Consider the following 22,275-nt stretch of genomic DNA (forward strand, 5'->3'; position numbering starts at 1 on the left):
GAACGGCAGTGGCGGCAAGCGACGGCAGAAATTTTTGCTCGGCGTTCTCAAAACTCGGAACTTCTTTCTCGAAACTTCTAAGAGAAGTTTTCAGTTCCACCTGGTTCTTCTCCGCGCTGTTGTACTATGCTTCTAGTGGTTTGGTTCACTATGGCAAATACGTTTTCAGCTATGAGGGCCCGCACGCAACGAATTCGCCGGTACGTAAGTTCGTATCTGAGGGTCGGAGCGTCGTGGCGGCAGTTTCGTGCTACGTTCACGAAACTAAACGAAGCGCTCTCAGATCCTTCTGGTTACATAAAACGCTATTTGTCTGTGGCTTCAATGTTCGGCTTAAGCAAAAAAATCACAAGTATTAAGGCAACTATAAGCACTTTTAAGCACCTTCGGCGATACGACCTTCTGCCCCCGCCAGACTGTATGCACCGACGATATCGCGAGCGAGAGCTCGTGCAACATATGGCGTCTTGGCAAGAAGACTTATTTTTTTCAAAACCCAGCCGGCATTCAAAACAAATTGTCGATGTCTTATGGGAGCAGATAGAGGACTCCGCGTCAGCAACGGTTGAGCCTGCAGCGCTGTTATCCTTCACCGCAGAGGCGGACATTGACCCTGTCGGTAGTTGCGCTTCTGCAGATTCGTCGGAGTCACTGTCCAGAAGAGGAGGGGGGAAGAAACTGCTTGTCACCATGCATTCTGTGGGCCGTCGGCTGAGCAGCAGCGAGCATTTCACGTTGGCAGCGATGACGTTGCATCGCAAGCCAACACTGGGCGCATTTGTTTTTCAGTCCCGGACTGTCCGGGACTACTTGCGGACTCGAGTCCGGTATTTGTTTTTCTCGGGCAGCCCGAAAGCTCCGCCCACCTGCTTGCATCGCCATAGCAACGCGTTCGTTTTTAGCCTATGGCAGTCCGCGGGCTGCTGAGAAGGCAGCAGACGATAGCTGCGCGCCGCGCTGGCAGCCATATTAAGTTAGACTCCGTGTGCATTTTGAGTGCTTTTCGTGTTCCTGGAGGTCGATATCATGCGTTAAACCTTCACATGAGCTCCATAGCTCCTCTCTGAGCCATCGCAAGACTTTTTGTTCTTGCATCTTCGTTTATTTTCTTGAAATCCACCGCACACGGACGCGCGTTCGGAGCTGCGAGCGCGTATTGTTTGCTCGTGTCGTCAAGAGGTTCTTGTTCGCTTGTTTTGCCACATGCTGTCTGTACGCTTACCTGAAAGCATCGCAGGTGAACCACTCGTATACTGGAGCAGCTATAGAGCTTGTTGTCAACATTTTTGCGGAGGCTTTCGTCTATCCGCCTTTCCGCAACGAGTTGGGCTACTTTGTGCGAACTTCGCCGCAAGCAGTAGCGGCGAGCATACCTTCGAAGCTGAGTTCTGTAATGCACCTACGCTAAGCTGACAGTACAGTCTTTAAATCGACTCAGTATCATGATCGAGCGCACGGCGTTGCTTCGGCGTCGTAGTGGCCGTGGCGTGCATCGTCTGGTAGCAGATGACAGCGTCCTTGTACGGTAACCGAGGGGGAGCCCGGCTCTGGCGCCGCGTTCGAAAGCAGCCTATGGCAAGTAGGTCATGTGACCATGACGCTTTTCCTGTCCGAGCGGAAGCCGAGACCTGCCAGCAAGTAGTCCGGGACTGGAAAAACAAATGCGGCCACTGCCAGCTGCAGCGAGCCAACTTCGAAACTTGATCTTGAAAAACAGCTGCAGACTTCGGGAATGAAGCACAGGGTCTAACGAAGTGCAGTAGGCGACCTGCTTCTAAAGCTTTTGAGAAAACACTCAGCCATTTGACTCTTCCCGCTGTTGCACGAGTACTTCTTAAAACGCCCAGACATCCATGTCCAGAATATTCAGTTACAGAACTTTCACCAGGACAGTGCTGGCGTTTTGGGCTTGAAAGCAAACTCCTGCATGCGATCAAAGGCTTGCGTGATCTTCAAGAAGCGCTCGTGGTGTCCTTCAAAACTGACGGATTGCCACTGTCAAAGAGCGCCAACGTTGAGCTGTGCTCAATTCAGTGCCTTCTCTTGAACTGTGAACAAGCGCCATTCTTTGTTGGTGCCTTTGCGGTTCCAAGCTATCAGGCAGCTACAAATACATTTCCGATGCCGTTTCTCACTCAGCTCAAAAACCTCTTGCTGAATGGTTTAGTTGATAGTAACACTATGGCTGTGTGTTGAAAGCCATCATATGTGACGCTCCAGCACAGGCATTGGTCCTTTCTGTTAAGCGCCACACTGGTTGTAGTTCTTGGCCAAAGTGTACATGTGAAGGCGTGTGGAGGGAGGGAAAATGGACTCTGGCTGTGAAAGGCGCACCAGCGCTAGATTTCGAAAGCGGCAAGTTCATGACCACCACAGGGGTACTTCTGAGCTGACACAGCTCCCAGTTGATGTTTTCAGACATTATTTTAGACTACATGCAACTTGTGCTTCTTGGTGTTATGAAAAAGTTAATAATGCCGCGCCAAACTGCACTCACGGTTCATGCTGGCCCCCTTGAAAGAAGGCTTATGAATGAAGCCAGCGTCAGCCTAAAGAAACACGTTCCCCAAGAATCTGCTCGTTCCACATGTTCGCTGGCTGAAGTCGAACCATGGAAGTCAGTAGAATTCCGCTTAATTCTGTTTTACACAGGCCCTCTTAAGTTGAAACCTGGATTAAAGCCCGAACTCTTAGACAACTTCATTGCCCTGCATACCGCAGTGTCCATCGTCGCAGGCAATAAAATATCTCATGTAGATGCTGATTATATTTGGGCACTGCCTAAATATTATGTACTCAACATTTACATCATGCTGTGGGGGAAAACAAGTTTTCTAAAATGTGCATTGTTTAATTCATCTAGCCGATGATGTCAACGTTCATCACATTTGAAAACAACATGCTGCATGTGAAAAAAGAGCTTCGAAAGGATGAAAATCCACTCGAGCAACTGAGAAGCAGAATGGTGGAGAGACTACAGTTGCCGTGCACTTTGCGTGAACAACTTCTGTTTAATTCTTCTGTTCCACTCTCTCAGCCCTGGGGTCCTATGTCTCTGCCACTTGAATACAGAGGTCCTGAGTCTAGGGTTGCGAAGTTTAAAGAATTCGTCATGACATGTAACACTGCTGCAACTGTGCCACAGTGGATAGCCACATTATTATTGTGCACACATTTGCATACATCGCACCTTCTAACAAGAAGTCTGTGCTGTTGGCCAAGAATTTCTCTGCAGAGAGGACTACTAAAAAATCCCGTTCTAATCATCAAGCATTGGGATCTTTGTTGCAAGCTCAAATATGTGTCGATAGGCGCCTGCTGCTCTGTAGAACAAAGCGCATTGACACTTAGTTGTTGTAGAAGTATGAGAATTTTATCAAGAAAACAAGTGCGTGGCCTCTGAAGTGTCCTAGGAAGATGCTGATGCTTCCGTACTCAGCAAAATATTTGGTTTTTCCAGATCCAGTCAAGTTAATAAATAGGCTTAAGTTGGCTGCGTTTTACCATTAGTAAGAAACATTATGCTTTAAGGTTCAAATAGACGTTTCTTTTTGAGCAAATATATTCTTCCCGTTCTTCTTGCTAAACTTCACTTTTTGTTCATTATAATTTGAATGCTGTTACAAAATCTTCGGCTGACTGCAAGGAGCCGTCTGTTGAGTAACAGACATGAACAGTCATGACATGGCGCTTGGTGAATCTACAATGACATGATTGTGCCTCGCAACAAGTTGGAAAAGGGCAGCACGTGAAACCGGCCAAACAATATACAGCATAACTACATTCGCGATGCGTAGGAAAATCTAATTCAGTTAAGATGCGTCTACGCTTAACATGCGCCCACGCCACGGCTTAAGTCGTTAAGCGCTTCTTGACAATTATCCTGCTCGTTTTCTGCACATTCAAAGTAACGCGCAACGAATAGCACTGCAAGCGTGAACAACCATTCAAAAAGATTTATTGCAATTAAGCCTAGCCCTTGGCACAGGATGCCTTCGGCTCAGATATAACCAGACATGTTTGAGGTACTTCATGCAATGTCTGGCCAGCGCTTCCAATCTGGAACTTCATCTTAAACAGTTTTTGCGGGGCAACGGCGCGCTGGATTCTTCAGCCAAGTGTAGTCACGCAAAATGAACGAGAAGGCGTGGCTGATCTTTAAAAACATGGCCGCTGATTTTTTCGTCCCATTCTCGGTCACTTCATCGTGCACCAGAATGGAGAAGAATCTCAGCACTCGTGACTGCAGGCTAGCCAGCGACAGAGATTTTTAATTATGATGCGTTAGGTCTCTCACTATTCGAAATGCAGTCAGTCTTTATGGTCGCTTGAGAATGTTTGGTGCTCGACGTAACAAAAACAAGGAATGCAGTTATGAAAAATCTTGTATGTCACGAAGCCAATTATAATACCCGAAGCATCGCAAGGCATACGATTTCTACCTTCGGTGCCATGTTCGTCCCGGCTGATTTCATGGTCTTCCCGCCTTTCTCAAAAGCGGCGACAGCATAAGTACGCCGATTTTGGGGAATGTGCACGTGAAGTTCCCCAGCAATCTTCGAAAAATGTCTGCCGCTCATCGTTTCCTTTGAATCATGCCTGCTGCCAATTGTATTTCGGGCTCGGGACACTATTCGAAGCACGGCTTCAGACGAGTGCTGTAACGTTATGTCCAATAGAACTGTGAGGATTGTGTGAGATTGCAGGTTGTATTTTACACAAACACAAAGGCGTTCCCCTCCGCACGCGCTCCTCGTGCTTTTTCTTCTTCTCCTCACGAACGACGCTGGGTGGCGCTATCTCCTTACAGAAGGCCCCCTCATCGGAAGTTTTTTCCAAGGGAAAGAACTCAACTTGAGGAGAGCGACCCCAGACGCGTTCGACGATCGCACCACAGAACACCACACCACAGCGCGCACACTACACGCCACACATAATACGATGGTCGTCAATGCTCGAAGCGTCCACAGACATTCGCACACACAGCACAGAGAGTATATGAAATGTCAACGTAAAGCGTCCATAGAGGGCGAAGAAACACGGAAGACATCAAAAGTAGATAGCCGACACTCAAAAACAACCATGAACAAACAAAAACAATTCCAACAAGAACAGGTGTGGGCTACATTCTTTCGTATTTCATTCTTCACATCAAATCACTTCACCGCCCCGAGAACTCTTTCATCTAGTACTTCCGTTTTCCTTTGTGAACCCGGTTTCTCCAAACCGACCTCGGTCTCCACCGTGATTTTAAATGTTCCCGTCCTACGATGTTATATACTCTGTGCCGTTCGTTGTCCGCCGGCACCGATGGAACAACGGCGTCATTTACTTTGTTCTCCCTTTCCTTCGACACAGTCCGTTGACACTTATCACACGATCTGACATAACTCTTAATGTCAGCCTGTACACCGGGCCAGTAAAACTCACTGAGCAGCCTAGCTATTGTTTTCCGTATTCCTTGATGGCCGGATAATGCACTCTTATGCGCCAACTTAAGGACTAGGACTTCCGTGCGTAAGCCCTTCGGTACCACCGCTTGCTCAACGACTCGGCCGGGGCACACTTGGTATGTTCGGAAAAGAACACCGTCATCTGTATCAAAAGAGTGGGCGGTCTGTCCCTTGCCACGAAATATTTGCCCCAACTTTCTGCGACACACCTCTAAGGTCGGGTCTTCTTCCTGTTTGAGGCGAAACTCCGGCCGTGACAAGTGGAGTGTGTTCAGAGTGGGGCTTTTACTACTCTTTGAAACCTTTGCTGTCCCCGTAAGGGAAATAACATCGACCGAACTCGTCATGGCAAGGGAAACTGCCTGATCAGTTAGAACTGGCGGGTCGACCGAGAATAGAGGTTTAGCGCCAGGGACATTGCCTATTATGATGTCGTACAGGGGTGTAGACAAGCACCGCGCGATGGCCTTACCCGAAAAGTGTGGTGAAGAAATCACCACCTCCGCTTCCGGAACTTCTACACGGGTCCCATTGGCCAAGAATAATGTAGCCTTTTTCCCTGTAAGTGCCGCTGCCGGTACAAGGGACTCACGCACAACAATGCCGGTGCTGCTCGTATCCCGTAATACCGAACCAGGCTGGCTGAACACCTCACCGTGCCCCACGGGCATAGCAGTTTCCACCGGGTTGGAAGGACAGACCATCTCCCCCAACTGGCCCTCTACGCGCGTTACCTCTGCAGGGTTATCGGGATGTGAATATCGAGGTGTCATGCAACAGGCGGACTCCTCACGGTCTCCTGGTCTCTTAGCTTTGCATGACTGGGCATCATGTCCTACCTCGCGGCACCAGGTGCAATACAATTGCTTCGGCTTCGTCCGACAATCCGACGCCTTGTGCCCAGTCTTCTCGCAAAGAAAACACCGAAGGCGGGATTGTGAACCCGAAACCTCGTCCTTGGTCTTATTTAACGTATGCTCCCCCTGCTCTTTAAAGAACAACAAGTTATTTTGCCGCTGTGCTTCGAGAAAATGATCAGCAGCCTCCGCCAGCTTGCAAACTGTCTTGCCCTCCCGCTCACGTAAGAAAAGGGCTAAACGGGAATGACAGTTGTTCAGGAATTGTTCGCTCACGACCATCTCACGAACTACCTCAAAAGTGCGGCCTTCTCCCCGCATCTCGACCCAACGGTCAAAGAAACTAAACAACCTGGCAGCATATTGCGAGGCCGTTTCACCATCCTGGGGCTTGCTCTGGCGAAACTTCTCTCGGTACCCTTCCGCGGTGAACCTAAACCTCTGAAGCAAGGCAAGCTTCGCTTTGTCATAATCCACGGAATCCTCAGGCGAGAGCCGACCGAAGACCCTAAGTGCTTCGCCGCCAAGGCACAAGCTCAACGCCGTTGCCCACTTTTCTTTTGGCCAACCCTGCCCCGTGGCCACATGCTCAAACCTCTTTAAGTAGTCATCGAGGTCATCCCGCGCTTCATTGAACTGTGGTATGAGTGCGTGCGGGTTAATGGAGCTAGCCGGTGCGACTCTACGCTCTCCACGGTCACTCGGAGGATTTGCGCCACCCTCCTTGAGCCTTATTTGTAGCTGCAAGTTCTGCGCCTCTAACTCCAAACGTTCCTTCGCAGCTTCACGCCCCGTCTCCAAATTCCGTGCCTCTAACTACAAATTCCGTGCCTCTAACTCCAGTTTCTGCTTCGCAGCTTCACGCTCAGCGGCTCTCTCTTCCCGTGCCTTACGCAGCTCGTCCTCCACCCACGCTCGTAACTCCGCGCCGCACAAGCCCATGCGCTCGCCTAAAGCAACCAAATCTGAAGCGCTCATACTGTTCCTAAATTAACACAACAGGCAAAGAAATAAAAACCGACCTCGTCCTGTCGTGGACGCCAAATTTGTGAGGATTGTGTGAGATTTCAGGTTGTATTTTACACAAACACAAAGGTATAAACAATAAACGAGGCGGCTTTTATAGGAAAGGAAACCAATTTCAGTATGGGCTTGGAAAAAGGAAAGAAACAAGAGAGCAACGCAACAACACGCGGAAAAAACACACGGAGGAACAGAACAAAATGCTTACGAAAAATACAGGAAAAAGAAAGTCAAAAAGGGAAGTCACACTACTTGTCTCTCATTTGAGCAACGAGCGGGGAGGACTGGCTGGCCGTCGGGCAGTCAGGCAGTCTCTGTGCGTTTCAGTGTCGATGCGCTGTTGCCGGCGTTTCACCCGTTGGCCTTCAACGCTACCGCAGCGTCAGCGTCTGTGGGCTCCCAGCACGGTTCCCAGGTCTGGTATCCCGGAAAGGTCACGTAGGCACCAGAGGCGGCCTGTGTGGAGCAGCTGACGGATGGACGGAGAAGAGTGGCGCCTGGGCCTGGTGGCTGAGGCTCTCGACGATGGATGTCCAGGTCTGGTGACCCGGACGTCTGCGGCTGAGGCCCAAGCCCGGAACTCGGGGAGCCAGCAGAACTCGTCCACGTCCGTCGCCCACCGCGCTCTTCTCTTCTCTGCCACGTAATCCTCTTCTACCTGTCGCGGCGTTCCCCTCCGCACGCGCTCCTCGTGCTTTTTCTTCTCCTCACGAACGACGCTGGGTGGCGCTATCTCCTTACAAGAGCACGGTATAAAGTGGCAATGCCTTTGAAAGTTCGAGAATGTTCGGCCTTGAGTGCCAAGAGCGTGGAAGCTGCATGCATTCTTGTTTTATAGGCGTAAGACCTAGATAATTTACGGTAGTCTCACGTGCAAGTAGCCTGTGGACACGGCTTGACCATTGTGCAGGCAATGATTAAGCAGTGTCAATGTCTCTCGCATAAAGTACTGCACAGTTAGAAAAGCGAACTTCCCTGGCCCCAGGAAATTGAGCCTAACGGAGTGTTTCCCAGCAAACTTTAAAAAGGAGAGCCGTGAACATTTGGCGTTGGCCACAGTGATTTTTAACAAATGCATTGAGTACAAAAAGGAAAAAGCCGCATCATTTATACTGGATCGAACAATGAAATAAAAGTTCAAAGTTCAGTGCTTCCGCCCCCGTGATGCTCCGCCCTTTTGGTTATTGTGTTCTTTTGCGCTTGTTCATCAAAGCTTCTTTTGGGCACAACAAAGAGAAAAGCACAGGACGAGGATCAAATGACAATGACTGTGGTGGAGGCATCTCCAGCTGATAATCTTTAATAGCAGGGTATGTTTTATTCCAATTGCGTTCGGCGGCAAACTGCGCCGCTGGCTTGAAAACAATGACGCCAGTGCTTTCTCTGTCGTCCGACCATATATGATACAACCTTAGCATCCTCATTACTCTGGCTGTTCCCAGACAAACGAACTCCCAGCCGAAGTGCCAAATTGAGATACTGATCGATTGTGCTGTACCGTTTGGAGCGAGAGGTTTGATTCTAGAACGTTCCAGAGCTCTGTATACTTCTTGAGACGGAAGACTAGCTTGCTGCGGTCCACGATTTCTTCGAACTCTCGGTTCACACTAGAAAATGCAAAATACCGGCCTTTATTCAAGCATATCGATGGCAGAAAAGGCTGAAATGGTTAGAATAGGAAACAAAACTGGCCATCACTTCTACTTCGAGGTAGGTATCTTTCCTTTGCGATCTTTTGCCAGTTTAGAGTGATCTGCTGGAACTGTATGTCCTGAGCAAAATTTCTCACCTGCAGTTAGAAATTTAATTGTTTTGCCATGGCTCTGTCCGTTATACAGGGCGTTTCACCTAACATTTTACAGAAGTTTTGAACATAGGCTTTTAAATTAGAAGAGCGTTTTTTCCGGCATAGCACTATGAGCAGTGTGGTTCATCAGTATACAGCTATGACGTGCTAGCTATCAGGCTGCTTAACAGATACTGAATAGTTAACTTTTTAACTATCACGGTTGGACTCAGTTATTGAGAGGCCTGTAGCCCACCATAAGCAGTCTCCATGTCACTTTTTATAATTATAAAATTCGGTTACCCTGGACCCTGTGGTTCAACAAATTTTGGCTCTTTCGACGAGTTACGTGAGCTGGAGAGGTTGCATTACCTGCAAGCTTCTCGAAAGCGCGTGTCTTTTGGCGCGATGTAGGCACAAATTGTTGGGCCACAGCGCCGAGGGTAACCGTTGTTTCGAAATTCTATAAACTGTTCGAGGTATTACTTACCGCGGGATAAGCGCCTCCAAATAATTAGAGCCTAACAATAAAAGTTAAAAAGTGAACGGTTCAGTGCTAGTTAGCCAGCCTGCTAGCTAGCACGTCTTAGCTGTATACTGATGTACTGCACTGCTCATAGTGGTATGCCGCATAAACCGCTCTTCTAATTTAAAAGCCTATGTTTAAAAATTCTCTATAATACTAGGTGAAACGCCCTGTATAACGGACCGAGCCATAGTAAAAAAATTAGAATTCCTAACTGCAGATGAGAAATTTTCCTCAGGACATACAGCCCCAGCAGATCAGTCCGAGCGAAACGCACGCGTTGCATCAAGGCCAAGCGCGCTACAGGAGGAGCAGATGGCGCCGCCTATGAATAGCCACGGCAGCTACCCTTCCATACAAAGCGCGCTGCAGCGTGCTGCACAGATGAGAGGCCGGGGCTAGAGACTGTCGCCCCCAAGGCAATGTGGCGAAAGCCTTTAATGCCTCATGCAGTCGTTAGCAATCCGTGTTGGCAGCCGTGTCTGCGGCCGTGTCTGCGGCCGTGTCGGCAGCCGTGTCAGCAGCCGTGTCAGCAGCCGTGTCGGCAGCCGTGCTGACAGATATGTCCGCGTTTTGACGTGTGTCCACCGAGATATGTGAGACAGTTACTCCGTAATTTCCTTTCCTCAAATACAAATTTCATTTTCTTCATTGCGGCCCCTCTTTCTTTTAGAGCGCAGCTCTTTGGCGTCCGTTCCTGGGTTTCGCGTCGTCGTCGGCGTCGGCCTCGTAACCAGCTCCGCCCCCCTTTCATCCCCCCAGCGCTATCGGCCTCAGCGGCATCAGTCAGTCGCTGCTATCTCTTCCCTCCTCCCTTTATCGTGTTGTCCGCTTGCTGCGCGCGCTTCTGCCCCCATCGTTTGCCGCTGGGTGTACACGCCGCCCCCCTCCCCCCTCTTCCTGCGAGTCTCCGGTTGTCAAAGCGCCGGCTCGAACTTAATTCCTTTCTTCGCTCCTCCTCCAATGCAACCCTTGTGCGGCGGCAATCAGAGAGCCAGATCGGTGGCGGCGGATCTGTATATGTGCACCGCCCGAGCCGAAATTGCGAATACGTGTGAAAAATAAAAAAAAAAATTCTGTGATAGCGCATACATGTGTTGCTCGATTTCTTTGCCTCAATCTATCGAAAAGGTGAAAGAGCTTTTTTGCTGCGCTCAAATTTCGCATTAGGAAGTAACGTAATCGTCGGTAATTTTTTCTTCTTTCACTCCCACTTCCTCCCTTCCTGTACGGTGCGGTTAAGGTGTCCACCGAGATGACTGAGAATTACAGCGCCATTTCCTTTCCTCAAAAAGCGTTGCGTTCAAAGAGCAAGGCATCGCGCCGAACGGGTGTGGCGTTCCGTGGACTCCCTGGCAGCGCTACAACACGCTGTCGCGTTCCACTCCTAAAGGCGAAGCTTAAGCGCCATTAATTAGCAGTCAATTAGTGCTGAGTGATTAATCCGCAATTAGTCATTAATTAGTAATTCGTAATTACTTCGTCATCAATTATCTGTGACGTTATCCAGTGGTGACGTCACCAGTGTCACATAGGCAAAGTGGTGCGGAAAACGCTTTCGCCTCTACGCACTTTAGACAGTCAAAGTGCCGCCTGATTTTTTTTAACTCCTTGTTTTCAATTAATCATTTTTTTTATATATTTTGAGCATTGTTCTCCTCTTCGCCTCCTTCTCAGGGCTCCCGCTCTCTTTCCCTTATGTTGTTATGTTTATTTTGAGAGCAGTAATAATAAATTTGATACGGCGTAACAAGCCAGCAAATAGGGGCTTCCGTACATGCGGACGGACTGAATATGCTGTGTATGACTGGCTAGCTGCGTTGGTTGCTTTCAATTACTGTGTAAGAATGTATTTAAGTGCTGACAGCCACCGCCCGCCTTAGCGGCGAGCGCGCACTATGTTCGCGCTCTAATACATGCGCCAACCTCGAAGGGAATTCTGCTCTTGTCGCCTGCTGTCCGTGTTTCAAATACGAGGAGCGGCGAGCAAGATTTGATCGCGCCGTCGAGGGGGGTCTTAACACCTGAAGAGCACACAGATAGTTTTCGCGCATGCGACGTCCCCAGGGGGGCTTTCTCGCCGCGCCATGTATCTGGACGCACTGCCACCCGGAGTGTCAATGCCAGAATAGTTCTTGCACCATGCTTTAGATGCGCACTGTACCAACAGCGTTGGAGTTTTGGCGCAGGGCAGCCGAGTTTGTGAACTACTGATTCGGTTCGAGACTGTCATCTGGAAAGCCGGTACAGATCCGCACTGGAGATTCAGTCTGGTGAAAGGTAAACTTCTTTCCTTATTTCAGAATACAATGGAGTACACGAAGGAGATTGATTTCCCAATGCCTTTGCCTTTGAAAATTGGTTACACAGCACGTATGTTTATATTCATCGCCACGAAAAGGTACGTGGAAAATATATTTACTGTCACTGGGATCATGGCTGAAATTTCACTTCAGTCGGATCAACGCTCTAGTTCGCTGTTTTCCCACAGCACGGCGTTGCGCAGCTCGATCACTGGACTGGACGGCTATAGTTTTCTCTTCAAAGCAATCATTCCCTTCGGCCCAGGAAATGCCTTGCCGTAGCTGCGCACTTGCAGCGATTTCCGGATTAATCCGCAATGATATACCAACCTTAGGCTGCATATGCTTGGCCTGTTTCTCTGCAGGTGGTGGTGGTGGTGAAAAACTTTAATCAAGAGAGCTTGAGGGTTAAAAAAAAAATAAATAACCCTGCTGCATGGTCGGTATCCTTAGTCCGGGACACCGCATGACGAGGCCCCGTCTCGCGCCCGCTTGACCAGAGCCCTTTGGGACTCCAGTGTGGAGCAGTTGAGGAGGGCAGTCTCCCATGCCTCTCGGGTGGGGGTGGGGGAGGGGGGAAGGTGAGGATTCTGAGTACATGCCCACACCATGTGAAAGATATCGCAGATCTCTCCACAGTGCGGGCAGCGCCCATCTGTGTTCGGATCGAAGTGTTTTGCTATTGCAGGACAGAGAAGGGTTCCTGTCTGCAGGCGCCGCAGAGTTCGCTCCTCCGCCTTACTCAGCCCCTTGGCAGGTGCCGGGTAGAGACGGTGGCTGTCGCAATAATAAATTAGGATTTCGCGGAACCGCAGAAGCGGTTTATGAGCTTCTGAGCCATGAGAGCTAGGATGAGGAGCCCGTTGTGTGAGCGCTCGGGCGGCCGCATCAGCGGCCTCATTGCCTCGTAGACCCTGGTGGCCAGGAGCCCAGATCACTTTTGTGCGAGTTGGATCGGCGAGAGCGCGTCTTAGAATTTGCGAGGCCAGAGGTGATATTTCGCCTGCAAGATAATGTTCACAGGCCCGGCGAGAGTCTGTAATAACCGTTTTCGATTTTGGATCGGCGGCAGCGAGAGCTATTGCGACTTCCTCCGCTCGTGTTGAATTTGGGGCCCGAAAAGATAGCCCATCGACATTCATTCCCCGGTGGACTACGGCAGCCGTGAAGAATCCTGCGGGCGACGGCCCTGTGATGTCCACGTAATAGACGCCCTCTTTATACCCATATTGCCTCTCAAGCGTGCGAACCCGCGCTTGTCGTCTGCCTTCATGTGAAGCCATGTCCATGTTACGCGGGAGCGGAGCGACCAAGAGCATGTGGCGCCACAGCACCGGAATGTTCTCCGTCCCCTCTGGTATGCATGTGTGTTGGATGTGTAAGCGGTTTAGCAGGCGGCGCCCAGGCACCGTCTGCGATAGCCGCGTATATTGGTTCACGAGGTGGGCCTCCCGCAACTCCTGATAGGAGTTTACCACTCCCAACGCCTTCAGTTTGGCGTTGGAGGTAGCCACCGGGAGGTCCAGTGCTCGCTTTGTTGCCTTCCTGATGATGGCGTCAATGCGCTCGTCTTGTTGTTTGGTGGTGCGTAGGTACGGCACGGCGTAGAGGATCCGGCTGGTCACGAAGGCATAGGCGAGCCGTAGCGCGTCCCTGCCCCGCAGACCACCCCGCTTGTTGGAAACACGGCGGATCATGCGCCCTACCTGTTCACCTATGCTCTTGAGTTTCGCTATAGTAGAGTCCGGCCTAAGTTTGTTATTGATGAACAGACCCAGGATCCGGAGCTCCGCCACATCTCTGATGGGACCGCCTGACAGAGATATGTGTAGAGACGTGTTGTCCTTGTGGTTTGTCCTGACGTGTAGAAGCTCTGATTTGGCGGGAGCACATTGGAGACCACAGTCGGCAGCATATGCTTCGACTATGGTGGCGGCCTGCTGAAGGCGGTCCTCTATCTCCCCAAGGCGATACATCGATACATACATCGACGATACATCGACGCATCCGCGTACAACGTCAGGTGTGTTCCATGTTTCGTTCCGCACAGCAGATCTTAAACGGCCGCATTTTTTCCAACATCAGCTCTGCGGTCAGAGTACTAATAGTAAGAATGCACTAGCTGCCTCTCTCAACGTAAACACATGAGCTGCACCACCAGGGAAGGATTGAAGAAGGTGATGAAAAAAATGGTTAGAGCCTACCCGCCGCGGTGTCTCAGTGGTAAGGCGCTCGTCTACTGAGCCGGAGTACCCGGGTTCGAACCCGACTGCGGCGGCCGCGTTTCGATGGAGGCGAAACGCAAGAGGCGCCCGTGTGCTGTGCGATGCCAGTGCACGTTAAAGATCCCCAGGTGGTCGAAATTATTCCGGAGACCTCCACTAAGGCACCTCTTTCTTCCTTTCTTCTTTCACTCCCAACTTCCTTCCTTCCCTTACGGCGCGGTTCAGGTGTCCGCCGATATATGTGAGACAGATACTGCACCATTTCCTTTCCTCAAGAAACCAATTTACTTACAATTTACTTGCTTACTAACCTTACCGGCTAAGCGCCTCAATCAGCGTGAGCTCGGCCCTTCTGTGCGACTGGCGTCGTAATCAAGGCATTGCCGCCACACTACCGGCTTTTTTGACGTCACACGACATGCTTGCAATGACCATGCAACACGCGTCATGGTGTTGGGCCCCCTACACACTTGTCAAATCGATTTCGATCCCCCAACCTTTTTCTTTTAGAGGTTGTTCCCGCCTCTCTTGAATAACTTTACTGCTTCAGTGATTTACCCTTACAAAAATTTTTACAGAGTCTATAGACTGTCCATAGACTTCTGTCTATAAAGTCTATAGACTCTCTATAGGCAAATCCTAGAGAACAGGTAGAAGGCAATACAAATGCTATAGACAGTCTATAGATAATCTGTAGATCTATGGCCATGCAGGCTTTATACTCTATGGTTATAGAAAGTCTACAGACTATGAATATAAAAATAAATATCTATATAAAGGCAATACAGTCTATAAGAAGTCTATAGACTGTCTATAGACCGTTTTTATGAGGCTAGTGCCGTACTGCCTGAGTTGTTTGTCCGAGGACACCCCTCTTAAACCATAATATATGTACCCGCTCTGAAAAAGGAAGAAAAATAGTCACAGCGGACTGCCTCGGAATAATTTAGATCACCTGAAGTTCTATAGCATGCACCCATTATCACGCAGCACACGCGTGGTTTTTCGCATTTGCCCGCGGCCGAAATTCGGACGCTACGGCCGAGGCTGAAATCCGCGACCTTGTGCTTAGTGGACGAAAGCCATTAAACCTGGACCACGGTGTGTAGCTGGGGCTAACCATACGAAACTGATCGTGCTTCATCGAGTCTCATTATGCGTTCCTCTCATCTGCTTTCAGGGGCTTTGCTGAAATGAAGATGCGCAATAGTCGCGGCTACTGTATGTCATGTAGAGTGAAGGATGGAAGTTTGGAATATGCGTGTGAAAGACAAGGAAATGATCACAAGCAAAAGGAGGTTAAAGATACTGGCAATTTTGCAGACCCAGGCCATCCCACTTCTCTGGCTGTAAGAATTGAAACTAATACTCGCCTGGGCGTAAGTTCCTCACTTTAATTTATTCTAACCTGCTTGGGTCTGCGGTGGCATGCGGGAGAGGTCCAGGTTATGCTGAAACCGTGTAGGAGGCGTGAAAAAAGATGTTGCATGTATTCACGTACAGTCTTCGCCAAAAGTATGCAGCCGAAGGGGTCTGCCCTGCAGTGCGGCTCCTCTTGCGCACTCAGTGACCCTAATCTCATGAAGGCAGGCCGAATTTAAGTCCTCAACCCTCCCAAGGTTAGGACTGTCGAATCTGCTTAAGAGCTCCACTATACGGTTGGGAAGCAGACTCCTTGGACTGTATATTTTTGACAAAGACTGTACATGACGTTCTGCTATCACTTCTTACACAGAAACAAGCATAGAGGGGGATACAGTGACGAATGCAAATTGGAAAGGAATTTTGTGAAGTTCGGACTATTAAAAACCTGAAAATGTTGTTTTGGTTTCGTGAAGAAGAAAAAAGACGGAACGAAGAAAAAACTTACACGAGGTGGTTAAGCTCCGCCTTAAGAGTGAAACGCTATAGCGTTAATGGACTCCGTCACAGATTTTTCGCGTAGCGTCAGCACGCCGAACCTTGTTCTGCGCCTTCGCTTCCTCCGTCTTGTGCGGCCTCTCTTGTCCCATCACCACCATCACCGAGTCACCGGTTTGCCCAAGCGCTTTCCGGTGGTCTGAAGGGTAATGAGGGAGCACATGAGCTAGCTCGAGGGCTCACTTTCCGAGCAGCTTATCACCCCGCCCCCAACATGCCCGCCTTGGTCAGGAAGGACACCATAACCACTTCACGCGATCTGCTCCAGCACTATCGTCTTTCTCGCCAACTTTATCCAGGTCCGCACCAAGAACTTACAAAGACAGAGGCCGTCACATGGCGCCAACTCCAGACGGACACTTTCCCAAATCCCAAAAGATTCCATAATATATTTCCTGAACGGTATATGCCGATGTGTAAACACTGCAATATCCCAGCAGACCTCCTTCATATGGTCTGGACTTGTCCACGACAACACATGCCAACACCCACACAACATACCTGGGAGGCTCGTCTACGCAGCTCTACCCTAGACGACCAACGAACGCTCATCGGTCTCGCTCTAGAGGCTGCCAGATTCCAAGGAGTCTTGGCCGACCCCTAGATCTGGGCCTTCGGCCCCTTGACTGTTTTAATAAATGTTTACCAACCAAAATTTCGGTGGCAGCGCTCAGCTTGGTCGTAAAAATGGCGGCTTTTGTCGGTGAAAATACGCTGTGAGCCCTTCTCTGTTCATGCTGAAGCTCGGCTAAACATCGCGTATTTGGTATTTACGAAAGCTGGGGCGTTGTACAAAGTGGCAGTAGCCAAAACAGAACGCCACACTTTGAAGCCAGTGTTAAAGCTGTGATATTTCTCGAAGCATTTCAGATAAAGATCCCTGGAAGATGATGGTCAGGTTATCTTCATTATTAAGACATATTTTATCTGCATTGCAGTCGTGGTACGACGAACGGGACGCATACAAAGAAGAAGTTGGCAACATCATGAGTAAGCATACCAAAGCATTTTGTTTTGTTGATATTGTTGCGGGAAAGAATATATTTACAAATATTTACAAATAGCAAAGAACAGCTGCGAGCGGCACCGAGAACACAGTCCGAACTTCGTTGTCGTCTTCTACTCTCCCCACTCGTGCCATCGCTCTTTGTCGTCGTCGTCTACCCGCTTCAGGACCCCCGGCTGCTGAAACGCCGTCTCGGCGTTAGGGCTGCGGGGTATGAGCGTCGTGATAAGGTCTAAGGCGACAGACGTGGACGATGTCGGTGGTGGCGCCAGAGGACGATGGCGAGGTTTCAAGGGGAGCAATTTCATAGTTCACGTCGGTAACACGGCGCACGACACGGTAAGGGCCACGGTAGTGCGAAAGGAGCTTCTCGGAGAAACCGACGCTGCGAGAGGGTGTCCAGAGAAGGACGAGTGATCCTGGGGTATATTCGACGGCCTGGGGACGGCGGTCGTAGGCTGACTTCTGGGAACGTTGAGAGGCTTGGAGCCTACTACGTGCTATTTGGCGCGCCAGCGTGGCCTGGGAGATGGCGTCCCGAGCGTAAGCAGTGGTGGGGACTGGAGAAGGCGGCATGAGTGTGTCCAAAGGCAAGGTGGGATGCCTACCAAAAAAAAGGTTCTGTCATGAAGGGAAGAGTTATATGCAAATGTCACATAAGGCAAGGCTGCGTCCCAATCTCGGTGGTCTGGCGATACGTACATCGCTAACATGTCAGTGAGCGTGCGGTTGAACCTTTCCGTAAGCCCATTTGGTTTGTGGGTGGTAAGCTGTCGCGAGCTGGTGCTGCGTGTCACACGAACGAAGAATGTCGTGAACTACTCTGGATAGAAAATAACGACCGCGGTCGGTGAGCAGTTGACGAGGGGCGCCGTGGTGAAGGATGACGTCTTGCAGAGTGAGTGAGTGAGTAGAAACTTTATTGATTTCTAAGATTTAGCCTGCGGTGGAGGTCGTCTTCAAGTCTTGAGGTTGCCTCCTTAGCCTTGGGTGGTCCCCTGGTCCAGGGCTCCACTGAGTCTGGCCACCTCGCTTGCGTGTGCTATGAGTGCCCTTTGGGCCTATAGCTCGCAGCTGGTGAGCCGGCTCTCCCATTGCTCCGCACTTGGTGTGTCGTGTTTGTGGAACGATATGTTTCTATCGCATTCCCATGTTATGTGGTATAGTGTTGGCCTCGCTTCGCACCAAGGGCATGTGGCGCGGTATTGTGTCGGGAACATCTTGCTTAGTATATATAAGTTGGGGAAGGAGCCTGTCTGTAGCTTCCGTCATTTTGCGGCTTCTTCCTTGCTTAGCTCTTTGTGTGGTGGGGGGTATTTGTATCTTAGCCCCCTGTATAAACTTAGTGTTTCAGAGTACCCAGCCCCTAGGCTAGTACAGAGCTCCTCCGGGGCTTGTGACCCCCCAGCTCGGATAGTAAGCCCTCGAGCTAGTTCGTCCGCCCTTTCGTTGCCCCAGACCCCCGCGTGGCCTGGTATCCAAATTATGTTATGTTTCTCTCTCCTCCCCGAGGGTGTCCCCTCGCTGAGGATCCTGAGTGTCGCTTTGCCTACCCTTCCTTTTGTGTAGTTTCGACACGCTTCTTGTGAGTCTGTTAGGATATTCAGGGGTCTCCCCTTTCTATCCCCCTCCCTCATTGCTAGGGCTATCGCTATCTCCTCCGCCTCTGCTACATTTGATGCCCTGGCCGTGAGGCTCGTTATGTGTTCTCCCTGGTGGTTGAAGAAAATCGGCGACATCGGTAGCGCAGCTGGACGGCAAAGCACGCGTTATGGCGTACCGAGTCGTATAATCAGTTGCGACAGCGATCCACTTGTTGCCGGAGAGGGACGTCGGAAAAGGGCCAAGAAGGTCGAGGCCAACACGGTGAAAAGGATCCGGAGGTATGTCGATGGGTTGCAGAAGACCGGCAGGCAAAGTGGAGGGCCTTTTTCGACGTTGACACAGGTCGCAAGCGGCCACGTAACGCTGACGGAACGATAGAGACCAGGCCAAAAGAAGCGATGCCGCACCCGAGCGTACGTGCGGGACACGCCAAGGTGACCGGCTGTCGGCAGATCGTGCAGTTCTTCAAGGACAGAAAAGCGTAGACGTTGGGGTATCACGAGCAGGAGCGGAGGGCCATCGGAGCGTAGGTTTCGGCGATACAAAATGCCGTTCTGGAGCACATAAAGGTTCAGAGAAGGAGATCGGTTTGCAGAACGGATGCCATCAAAGATAGGTCGTAAAGATGAGTCGTGGCGCTGTTCGTTGGCAATATCGGCAAGATGAGATAGCTAAGAGGCAGGGCAGCGTCTCAGCGTCCTCTAGGTCAGGTGGTTCTACAGGGTATCGGGATAAACAGTCAGCGTCCTGGTGATGGCGCCCTGGCGTGTACACGACGGAGTATGAGTATTCTTGGAGGCGCAAAGCCCAGCCACCAAGGCGACCGGTGGGATCTTTTAGTGAAGACAGCCAACAGAGAACGTGGTGATCAGTGACAACAGCGAATGAACGGCCGAACAGGTAGGGTCTGAATTTAGCTACTGCCCAGACAAGGGCAAGACACTCGCGCTCAGTAATGGTGTATTTGCTCTGCGGCTGAAAGTAGGCGGCTGGCATAAGCGATGACTCGATCTTGACCCTGTTGACGTTGGGCTAGCACGGCGCCGATGCCATATCCGGAGGCGTCGGTGCGAACCTCTGTGGGAGACGACGGGTAAAAATGTGCTAAGATGGGCGGAGTGGTCAGCAAATGGACGAGGGATGAAAATGAGTTCTCTTGAGCAGGGCCCCAGGTAAAGGGTGTGTCGTTCTTCAGAAGATCGGTGAGGGGACGAGCGATGCCGGTGAAATCTTTGATAAAACGGCGAAAATACGAGCACAAGCCGACAAAGCTGCGCACATCTTTCGACGACCTTGGAAGAGGAAAGTCCTTCACAGCTTGAATTTTGATGGGATCTGGGCGTACACCAGAAGCGTCAACGAGGTGTCCGAGGATATCGAGTTGGCGACGACCGAACTTGCATTTCGATGAGTTTAGCTGAAGTCCGGCGTTACGAAACACTGTCAGAATATTGGAGAGGCGCTCGAGGTGCGTGGCAAAAGTAGGCGAGAAAACCACAACATCGTCTAGGTAACAGAGGCAAGTGGACCATTTAAAGCCGCGAAGAAGGGAGTCCATCATTCGTTCGAAGGTAGCCGGGGCGTTACAGAGGCCGAACGGCATGACTTTAAACTGGTATAAGCCATCAGGCGTCACGAAGGCGGTCTTCTCGAGGTCCTTTTCATCAACGGCAATTTGCCAGTACCCCGATCGAAGGTCAATTGAAGAGAAATATTTGGCGCCGTGGAGGCAATCTAATGCATCATCGATCCTTGGGAGTGAATATACGTCTTTTTTTGTGATGCGGTTGAGGTGCCGATAATCAACGCAGAAGCGCCAGATGCCGTCCTTCTTTTTCACCAGGACGACTGGTGAAGCCCAAGGACTTGACGAGGGCTCGATGATGTCTTTTGCGAGCATCTTGTCCACTTCTTGATTTATGACGGTGCGTTCGGCGCTGGACACTCGGTACGAACGTCTGCGGAGAGGAGCGGAATCACCGGTGTTTATGTGATGCGTCACCACAGAGGTCCGAGCCAAAACACGGCTATCAAAGTCGAAGATGTCGCGGAAAGATGATAAGAGGTACCTAAGATCGCGAGCTTGCATCGGCGGTAGGTCAGAAGCGATCATGTCGGCGTAGTCGTTCGGTGGGTTCTCTGTTGATGGGGCCGCAGGCAACCAGCATTGCTGAGTGAAAGGTAAGCAGCTGTCCACCACTGATATCACACATTCGGCAGCAGGGCACAGCGTGGCGAGTGAGATGCCTTGCGGGAGTGGTTGGATGGATGAACCAAAGTTCAGGACCGGAAGGTACGCTCGGTTGGCCGACATCGTAAATACAGTGTGTGGAAGCGCAATGCTGCGCGTCAGGGCGACGTCAAGTTCCGGAGTGACTACGTAGTGACCATCAGGTACAGGGGGAACAGATGAGAAAGAAATGTAAGTTGCGGCTTGAGGCGGTAGACGGACAAAGTCGACAGCACAAAGACGGTGTATAACTGGAGACGGCGACTCAGCAGAAAAAGGAAGGTCAAGCTAAACATTAGTGGCGCCGTCAATGAGGGCTGAATGCTCAGACAGGAAGTCGAGGCCAAGAATGACGTCATGAGGGCACTGGTCCAGAACAGAGAACAGAACGGATGTATGGCGGCCGGATATGGTCACACGGGCTGTGCATAGTCCAACAACAGGAGGCGTTCCGCCGTCGGCAACGCGGAGAACGGCTTTGGGTGCAGGGGTCAGTACTTTTCAGAGGCGGCGTCGGAGGGTTGAACTCATGACGGATACGTGCGCGCCTGTATCGATCAGGGCTCTCACAGGCACTCCATCGACATGAATGGCGAGCAAATTATGGTGTGCGCGAAGGGCTAATCGAGGATTTTGGTACTGGGGCTGTACTGCAGCATCACCTCCAGACACTGCAGCGTCTAGTTTTCCACTTGCAAGCGTCCGTAGGGTAGGAGAGGAGCGACGGCGTTGGGGTGAACGTGACTGTCGACGCAGGGGGGAAGGGGAGCGCCTGGAGCGGGGAATCTGGCCGTCGACTGTAGCACTGTGCTGGGCTGGAGGGGGCGTGTAGTGGCTGGGCTGTTCGTCGTCGCGGTGGGAGCTGAGAGGACGGTATGTGCTGCGACGGGACCAACAATTTCGACAGTGACGGGAGATGTGGCCAATGCGGTGGCAATGGAAACAAATGGGCCTGTCGTCGATTCTCCGCCAGTCGTTAGGGTTTCGCCGACGTGGAGTGAAGTATGAAGGTCGTCCAGGAGCAATCGCAGTGATTTTGGGTAGTGGTGAAGACCGTACGGGGCTGACGGGCTGGAAACCAAGGTTTGCAAGCTCTTGGCGGACGACAGCTTGTACCAGAGAGATGGTAGGCAAGCGGTTGTCGCCATCATGTTGATGCAGGGGGGCAGGGGACATAGCTTCGAGCTCGCGTCGGATGACGCGGGTCACATTTTCTGGGGGCGCTGCAGTTTCCCGGTGTCGCAGGTCTCCACATGAAGAAGTCGCAGCCGTGTTGGGGAGGCGTGTGTACGGCTGGCTAATAAGCCTGCTTTTGGCGTCCTCGAAGCGTCGATATTCCTT

At 50.8% G+C, this 22,275-nt stretch overlaps 1 protein-coding gene across 1 annotated transcript in view; it reads left to right on the forward strand.

Annotated features, from left to right (window-relative positions):
* Positions 1-8,938: 8,938 nt before the first annotated feature.
* LOC149336536 (uncharacterized) overlaps positions 8,939-22,275 on the forward strand; it is a 53,116-nt gene continuing 39,779 nt past the window's right edge. Inside the window, exons 1-4 of the mRNA XM_089554164.1 lie at positions 8,939-9,043; positions 11,949-12,046; positions 15,354-15,552; positions 17,032-17,083. Coding sequence (XP_089410290.1) covers positions 8,948-9,043; positions 11,949-12,046; positions 15,354-15,552; positions 17,032-17,083 — 445 coding nt within the window. The 5' untranslated portion in view covers positions 8,939-8,947. The remainder of the gene's footprint in view (positions 9,044-11,948; positions 12,047-15,353; positions 15,553-17,031; positions 17,084-22,275) is intronic.

The sequence above is a fragment of the Amblyomma mixtum genome, chromosome 7 (genome assembly GCF_055824585.1).
Source record: "Amblyomma mixtum isolate Tamu chromosome 7, ASM5582458v1, whole genome shotgun sequence".
Taxonomy (NCBI): Eukaryota; Metazoa; Arthropoda; class Arachnida; order Ixodida; family Ixodidae; genus Amblyomma; species Amblyomma mixtum.